Source organism: Arachis hypogaea, chromosome 2 (assembly GCF_003086295.3).
Source record: "Arachis hypogaea cultivar Tifrunner chromosome 2, arahy.Tifrunner.gnm2.J5K5, whole genome shotgun sequence".
Classification (NCBI taxonomy): Eukaryota; Viridiplantae; Streptophyta; class Magnoliopsida; order Fabales; family Fabaceae; genus Arachis; species Arachis hypogaea.
Window position 1 is genome coordinate 46,357,221 of NC_092037.1, and position 8,882 is coordinate 46,366,102.

General features: G+C 31.0%; 1 protein-coding gene across 14 annotated transcripts; it reads left to right on the forward strand.

The window, feature by feature from the left end:
• The first annotated feature begins 554 nt into the window (after positions 1 to 554).
• Positions 555 to 5,332, forward strand: LOC112743778 (transcription factor bHLH35). 14 transcript variants are annotated; one of them, XM_072217369.1, is made up of 7 exons: positions 653 to 1,145; positions 1,869 to 2,034; positions 2,362 to 2,513; positions 2,853 to 3,643; positions 4,370 to 4,574; positions 4,749 to 4,812; positions 4,936 to 5,332. In XM_072217369.1, exons 1-3 carry the CDS (start codon positions 1,084 to 1,086, stop codon positions 2,476 to 2,478), a joined length of 345 nt encoding a protein of 114 aa, XP_072073470.1. In that variant the 5' UTR covers positions 653 to 1,083; the 3' UTR covers positions 2,479 to 2,513; positions 2,853 to 3,643; positions 4,370 to 4,574; positions 4,749 to 4,812; positions 4,936 to 5,332. The 14 variants fall into 14 exon arrangements, with proteins under 14 accessions (XP_072073479.1, XP_072073487.1, XP_072073485.1 ...); XM_072217373.1 differs by having other exon boundaries at positions 4,406 to 4,574; XM_072217371.1 differs by having other exon boundaries at positions 2,853 to 2,954; positions 4,406 to 4,574.
• The last annotated feature ends 3,550 nt before the right edge of the window (positions 5,333 to 8,882 follow it).

Below are 8,882 nucleotides of genomic sequence, written 5' to 3' on the forward strand. Positions count from 1 at the left end.
ATGTAAGAATTTCGTCTTCGCAAGGTTCCAATTTATTTGGGAATCATTAGCCTCTCACTATTAGGGAAAAGCTTCGGAATGCCTTTGGATAATGTGAAAATACTGTTGAGGCTGTTGAAAGGATGGATGAGTGTAGTGGTTATATATATATATATATATATATATATATATATATATATATATATATATATATAATTCCATGTCTGTAAAGAATTGTTTGAACTTTGGTTATTTATATTAAGTAGTTGAAAAATTGGTAAAGTATGTTGTGAACGGATCTATTTTAATATGTAAGACCAACTGATTTCTGGAGTTGTGATGTTTAAAAAACTTATTATTCTCTTTCGTATACTTAAAATCTATCCAATACGTTGTATTTTTTTGTTACAACGTATTAAAATTTACCCAATAATTTAAATATTAAACCCCAAAATCATTAAAAAAATATAGTTTTCAAGCGTATTATAATTTCTTTATTTTTGCTTCCTTTTTTATCTAAAGAAATATATTTTTTCTGTTAATAGAAACTTATGTCACTTGAGCTAAGGCTCATTGGCATTTGAGTGAGCTTTACACGCTGCTATGTCCCACAAGGATTCCTCATCTGAGAATTGCATGTAGTTACATCCCAGGCCCAGTTCAAATAATGAGCCTGCTATCCCAATTGAACCCAACAACTACATTGGTCTCTTCCCAAACGTATCCAAAACAATGAATACAAGAAAACAGCCCATGCCCTTGCAAAGTCCATTACAATTGTAAAAGACAGGAGATGCTTTTCACCGTTGATCTCTGGTTTCTTGAACACTTTGGTTCAATAATACACCGCACGCAATATTCCCTGAAGCTTGCACGGAAAAGTTTGACCCCAATGGCAGCAACAAGAGTTTCCAACACAGATCTACAACGTGTGGCAAGCAATCCCTTCCATACACCTTTTCGATTACTCTCATTTCTAGAGGAATCGGCAGTTTCTGATATCTCAGAGAAGACACTGATGGAGGTGGCGGTGGTTATTTTCCCTAGCTGATACGTCGGCTTTCCTGAGGCACATAGATCTTTGTTTGGGATTTTCACGAGTTGATGGAGGAGAACAGCCTTACTGAGACATGCTGGTTCAACATCTTGGCCAATGATCTCCTTCGGTAAGAATACTCTGGATTTCTCTCTTCGTCTGGTACTGATTTTTGAATGTTTTCGATTTGGGGTTTCTTTTGTGTTTTGGTTGTGTTTGATTTGGGATTTGGCTTGTGTTTAATTTTTTTTTCTTTTACTCATGATTTCTCACACAGCGATTCCCCTCCCTTTCTCCCCCTCTCTTCCCGGGTTATGGCTTAAGTCATACTGGGAATTTTTCATTCCTTTTATGTTGGTTTCGATGATTCATACAAATTCAATGGGCATGATTTAATTGAAACTGAGGATTTTACTTTGATTCTTCTTTCTTGGTCTTTATTCGCTGATTTTTTTTTCTATTCTTACCAGATCTACAGATTCGTGTATTAAAGGTCAATTGTTCAATTGAAAAATACCATTCACTAAATACTTAGACACATGCGTTTGTAGCTGCATGCATCTAGGATTTTATTAATATTTCAATGAATTATATTATAATTGGCTATGTTTTGTTTTTTCTTTGTCTTTTATTTTTATATTTTTGTATAATCCTTTATCTCCCTCTGTTTTTACGTTGTTCTTACCGTATTATTTTCGTGGTTTCCTTTCTTTGAAGGCCTAAATAGTTCCGTTGCGGAGGTAGCTAGAAATTCAGTGTGAAGAATCAAATCATAGTATATATATATATATATATATATATATATATAGTAGCTTATAATAATGTTCTAATGTTATTTAATTTCTTGAGGCAGCTGGCAATTGGATGGGGCCTTTTCGGGCGACTACTATGATTCCACCTCTCCGGACGGCGGAGCTTCATCGGCGGTATCCATGGACATTGTCTCTGACCAAAATAGCATGAAGCAGATCAATGAAAGGCTCTTTGCACTTAGGACAGCCGTTCCCAACGTAACCAAGGTATATAGATTCAACCCAGAATATTTGATGACAAAAAATTTACAAAAAACAGTCAAAAGTTAATTTATTTGAATAAATATTAAATAAAATAAGTTTAAATTATTTTTTTTTTGTCTTGCTAATATTATAGTAGATTTAGAATTATAGTTTATTTTGGACAATCTTCCAGATCTTTAAATTTCAATTAGTGATTATTAAATAGATGGATAAGGCATCAATCATAAAGGATGGAACTCGTTAGATATAACACTTGCATGAAAAAGAGAGAAGGATCCAAGACGAGATAATGGAGGTTAAATTTAAGAAGCTCAATTCCAATTATTGCAGCATTGGCAGCAGCAGGAGACTATGATTTTGAACAGAATCTTCCCATTGTTATCAGATCTAAGAAGAAGAGACCCGATAACCTTTTCTTTGATACCTCGACTTCTTCTTCCTCAATAAATAACACCAACTATTTTCCTATTGAACTGATTGATGTAAGTATATATTTTCAATGTTGTTACAAAGACAAAAAAAAAACCTGGTCAAAATTTGTTTTATTCAATATTTATTAATTATTGCTAAAATTAACAAATACTAAATAAAGTAAGTTTTGCTTATTTTTGCCTATTTTTTTTGTTATTAAAATTTGTTTTATTTACTATACATGAGTTTTTCTTTTAATGCACTACCTTTGTGCTTATTTGTTTTTTTTTTTTTTTAAACAAACCGAGGAATACATTACTTGATTTTATTTTTTCGGCCTCATATGTTACTTCCTTTGATTAAAATGTAGTATACACTACTGAGTTCAAGATTCTTTATTTTTCTACTAGCTTTATGCACAATTGGGTTCTTCTTGGCAAGAATGCAAGAACGAAAACTGAGGATTCATCTTCCACCAAAGCTTTAATGTCAACTGTCAGACTTGTGAAAAGGTGATATTTTTGTTGTCCAATGTGTCTGTTGAAATCTCTAAATATTGAGTAGTTTGAATCGTTCTAAAATAATATGTTGCATTGAGGAGGGAGTGCGTATGGTATTTTGATAGCAACAATCTTAAGGAATTGTCTGTAGCTTTCTGAATATCATATTGAATATACAAGGCTTGATTTAATCTCCAATCATGGAACTTCTCTTCTTCCTTTCCTGATTGCGACTTTTAGGTAAATTTCATGTCTCTTTCCTATTTGATTGTCAGTGTTTTAACCACATGCTTTGGAAATCCCTTCATATTATCTATCATTTTGAAATTAGAAATTGATTTGAATTTTATTTTATTTAACGTGATTTATACGTTCACTTCTGCGTTTACTTATACTATTTTTCTTTTTTCCAATTAATGTTGGGCTTTTATGCTATTTAAAATGGTCTTTCAATTGTGTGTTCATTAACTTTATGCTAAAAGATTTTTTTTTTTTACTATCTATTTGCTTTCTCCCCTTTTTTTTCCCGGTTCTCACTGTGCATAGTTTCTTTCTATGAAATGTTAAGCTAAATGCTGAAACTCTCTCTTTTATGGGAGCTGTGTGTATACTGTATTGGATACATATAGTTCTTTTCAAGTTCTTTACTGGCATTATTTATGGTTTGCACGCTTCATCCATCAGATGTAACTTTTCTTACGGTACCTCTCTAACTTACTTTCTTACAAAAAAACATAACATATTAGATATATTAATTTGCATTGCTTTGTCCGTAAACTATATGGTTTTCTGGTGAAATTTGTGCAGTCAGTATTAGTTAGGCACCACAGCAAGTCATTGTGCTAAATTGATGGTGGAAAATAGGGGAAAATATTTATAAAAAGAATTAAAACATGATAATAAAAAATAATAATTACAATATTAAAATGCTAGAAATATCAAAATATTACCCATCTAGTATCTTTATCATAAGATAGGAAATTGCTTTTTTGGTCGGACTATTTTTAATTCAATTTCAAACAATGTAAGACACCGTTGTGTAATCTAAAAATAACAACATCACATAATATATATATATATATATATATATATATATATATATGTATGTTGTTATTATTGTGATGTTTGTTGTTGTTAATTTGGGATTCATAACTAATAATTGCACGGTTTTGGAAAACATAAAGAAAATGGTGATATCTATAATTAACAATTAATATAAGAAATTTGTAAAGTCTTTAGTTATCATTATTATTATTATTTGAAAAATGTTTAACTTTTTTAAGGGTAATGATTAATTTTAGTATGCCTGTTCCGAAACTGAATGGATTTTAAGATATAATTTCATTTTTTTTCTCTTTTATAATTTATAATCTATAAACTTCTCTTAATAACATATGTATTTTTCTATGATAAAATACCAAACACAGTTCATGATAATTATTTACAAACTTTTAAACCGTCAGTACTGGGACTTTGGTGGATCAATGTCAGACCAGAACCGAGAAGTCACCATTAATTGACTGCAACTCCTTTTATGAGACTCCATTCTCTTCCTCAACCATCACTGTGGCTCGGTCTTTCTCCATCAAACAGCTGAATGGCGATTCATGCAGCTGCTGGTGATTCCAACAGGTAAATTACTTGCCATTACTATAAAGTTCCTCAAATTCTACAATGTTACTTAGATTTCATAACAGTTGATAATATTACCTACATTTTTTTCTCTTCTAATTTCGATTTTATTTTCATGGTAAGTAAAGATATCTTTTAGTATGGTGCCTGACATGTCTATGTATCTTACACTAGATGCCCTCCATCTCCTTGCTATAGGAAGACAATGACAAGTTCAGATCTGAGGACAATTAGATTGGTGAGTTAATCCTAATGAACTCATTTCTTTCTTTAAAGCACTTTTGAAATATTGATTTTGTATTTATTCTTGTTTATATAGCAAAACTCTCCCGAATCCCTAACTGTGATTGATTCATTGCAGCACTTGTCGATTGCTTTTGCTAAATATCTGAAACCATCTGGGCATGGTTCCATCTGGAATATAACCGGTCCACCTTCCAGTGTAGGGAAAAATATCTTTTTCTTCTGCCTGCTGAGGAGTAGTTGAAGGGATGGAAGGAGTGCTGTAAGCTGTACAAGTTAAAGAAGATGGACAAGCTTATCTTGAGACTAGCCTCCATACTAGACCAGCACATACAGTTGGAGATCGAGAAATTTTAATTCCTACAAAAAAATAGCTGTTTATCTATTATCCTGCAGAAACATATTTTTCTTTATGTCTTGGATTGTACTGGACATGTTCCATTTTTTTCTTTTTTTTTTTCTAGATATCTGACATTCTATGCTATAAATTTGCTAAATAATGGGTTTTCTTTTCATTCTGAATCCTCTTAAAATTGTTTTAATTTTGATTTGGTGAAGTCATTATTATCCCTTAGGCTGCGTTTGTTTTTAGAGACAGGACAGAACATGACAATGAAATGGAGATAATAGGATGAAGACACTAAAAATTATTTTTTGTGTATTGTGTTTGGATACGATAGACAAGACACTAATGTAATATCTAGTATTATGTTTGGATACATATAGACAAGACTAAAATATTATATAAAATGATTAAAATAGTTCTGTGATTCTAAATTTTTTACATCAATTTGAAAAAAATATTTGAAGAAGCAAAAAATTTTAATAAAAAAGTATATTAGTATTTATATTAAAATAAAATTTATAAATATAATTATTTTATTTTAAAATTTATTATTAATATGTAGGAATATATATGGTTAAGATTAACAAAAAAATAAATTTGAGTTTGATTAATAAAAAATTTTGTTTAAGTTAATAAACCAAATTAATTTTAAATAAAAAATTAATTTTAAAAAAATTCATTTTTACATGAAAAAACAATCAATTTTTGCATATAAAAATCTATTTTTATTTAAAAAAATCTAATTTTTTTATCCAAAAACTTATTTTTCTTTATAAAAAACTGATTTTTTTTAAATTATATAAAATCAATTACAATTTATAAATTATTTTTTAGCATTTTAAAAGATCAATTTTACTTTTGATAATATTTATCTTTCAAAAGTTTTAAGATTAATTATTTTTGTTATTATTTTTATTACAAATCAAATAATATAATATAATATAAGGTTAAAATGGTATTGAAGTAAAACGACAAAAAGAAAAGAATTATCTACCCCAATAAAAAATTCTACAGAAAGGAGAGAGTACCTAGAAGAGAAAGAGATAGAGAAAGAACAGGAACAAAAAAAATATCTCTGAACAACGCAATAGGAAAAATAAGAAGGGGGTAATAGTGGAAAAAAAGGAAAACAAAATTTATAAAATTGTCCGTGTCCACTCTTTCAAATCTCGTGTTCATCATTGTCCTTCGTGAAAGAGTGGACACAAAAGTATAAAAAACTGTTTCGAAGACAATATGTCCATTGTGCATGTCTCTATTTCCAAACACTTTTTAAACAAGTGTTGTCCACGTCTCTGTGTCCTACCCCTGAAAACAAACGCTACCTTATAGCACGGATAACACAATTGGAGTATATAGTTTCTATGTCTTGGAGTATGCAACTTCTGTATATCATGAAAACCATACTGGGAGATGGGTTTCTTCTTTTAGTTATTGTCTCTGAGGAAATATCGAAAGATAATTTATCTTACTACAAAAAAGTTATCACATTAAAGCATTGGGACTTACTGTTCTAATTGTGAGTTATAACAGTTGTGATCATTAATAATTTTTCTGTTGATATAATGAAAAAAAAAAACAATAAATTCTTTCAATGTGTGTTCTTTTTATTCTTTTCCCCCCTTCTCTCCCTACTTTTTTTTCCATGTTAGATAGCTTATTCTTGCCATTTCTTTTTCATGTTAGATAGCTTATTCTTGTTGTGTTGATTACAATGGAATTTCATTAGTTGCTTTTTGTTCTTTGGTCATGCAATTCAATTTCAATACAAGGATTTGAATATTTATCCTCCGAAGTGGTGGGATGGAATGCTTCGTTGTTCTTTCCTCCCTGTGACAATACTAACCAAAACCCTCTTCTGATTCCACAACCTTCAAAGCCTATTGCTGCTCCTGCTGGAAAGTACTTTCCTACCCTCTTCTCTGTTTTACTAATTTGGCATGCTTGGAAACATTTACAAATTAATTGATTAGTTGAAAACTTAAAACTTGAGGCTTAAAAGCTGAAACATCCTATATTCATTTTTTCTTCTATGGTCAACAATTTATTAGCTAACTATTCTATTTTGAACTTGCAATTACAACACATATGATTATGATAATGATAATGCTATAATATAATTGATTGATTATTATTGTTATGTGTGTGAATCACGGCAAAAGTTGTTGGATGCCCACCAATCCATACATTTAAGGAGAACTCAATTGCAACTCAGCCTCCTCAGAAGAATGAACCCGGTGCAGAACCCAAGCCTGGTTTCCTTGATGTCAAATTCAGCATGGATGGCGCCCCATACTTGAGGAAAATTGATCACAACAATTATGCTTTCCATAGGGACCTGTCTTCAGCGCTCGAAAAGATGTTTATTGACTCTTGGTGAGTTCTTCTCTACAAACTATTAATCCTTTTCTTATGTTTATCATTATAGAATTAACATCACCTATATTTTAGTAAAATAGAACAATGATACTTATGTCCAAAAATTTTCTTTATTCATATTTTACATTAGCATTACAATATAAATTGTAATTTTTTTTCTAAAACACAAGTATCATAACATTTAATTCTGTTACTTGCTCCTTCTTTCTATTCAACTATTAATAAAAACTAATTTTTCAACCACTAATTTTATATCTTGCTTTTTCTTTCTACTCAGATGTTAATAAAAACTCATATTTTGAGTGACATAACAACCATTGATTTTATATCTTGCTTTTTCTTTCTACTCAAATGTTAACAAAAATTCATATTGCAATTGACATAACTTTACAACCTTTTCCCAGCTATTTTGCAACTAAACTTAATCTTCTTTTCATTCACCACCAACATACTTCTTGTTCCTTATTGTTTGGTAGCTTCAACACTATAAGAGTTAGATTCTTTTCTTAGTTTTTTTCCACATGACTCTTTTAAATCATATGAGGAAAATATAATATACATGTTACATATGTAAAATCCGGTTAATTAATGGCTAATTAACCCATAAATGAAAATATATTATAGAAAATGAGAAATAAAATTTTGATGGTTTAATGTGATAGAGAAATTTAAAACGAGAATTTCAACACCAATTTTAAAAAAATCGGCCTAAGATTGAGTTGAACGGGCCGAATCGGGCCAACTGGACCCAAGTTGGGCCCAAGGGTCCAGCCAAGCTCTCATTTAATGAGAGAGCTCAGCACTCTCTCTCCTCCAAGAACACACACACGCTGAACACAAAGGGAAAGGGGGGAGAAGAAACATAAACCCTTGCTCCTATTCACCTCAAACTTTCATTGATCATAACTTTTGATTCGAAGTTTCGATTGACGCACCGTTTGCGACCACACGACCGCGGCGTCGAACTCTACAAAACCCACACAAGCAATCTTGAGGATCAAATTAGCTTGAGGGGAAGGCTTGTTCTTGATCCCTTGATCCTTGGGTTTTATTCATATGTGTATTGGAGTTTGATTGGTGGTTTTGGCAAGCCTTGGAGTGGAGCTTGTGCTTGGAAATCTGTTGGTGAAGCATTGAGACATTGGAAGTTGAGAAAAAGTGAATTTGAGAGTGTTTCGGGTGAGACGTGAATCGACCAAGGTATAGTTTCGGTTTCCTATATCTAAAATCTAATGTGGTTATGAAAATGTAGGCTAGTGGCCCTAGGATAAGATTTGAAAATATTGATGCGATTAATGGATGATGTGAGTTGTGTTATTATGTATGTATTTTGGTGAATT

Bases quoted from the DNA above. Each gene is read 5' to 3' on its own strand.
- LOC112743778 (XM_072217369.1), top strand. From the start codon at position 1,084: ATGGAGGAGAACAGCCTTACTGAGACATGCTGGTTCAACATCTTGGCC. The intron at 1,146-1,868 runs GTAAGAATACTC...TTCTTGAGGCAG, and splicing joins TTGGCCAATGATCTCCTTCG to CTGGCAATTGGATGGGGCCT. The intron at 2,035-2,361 runs GTATATAGATTC...CAATTATTGCAG, and splicing joins CCGTTCCCAACGTAACCAAG to CATTGGCAGCAGCAGGAGAC.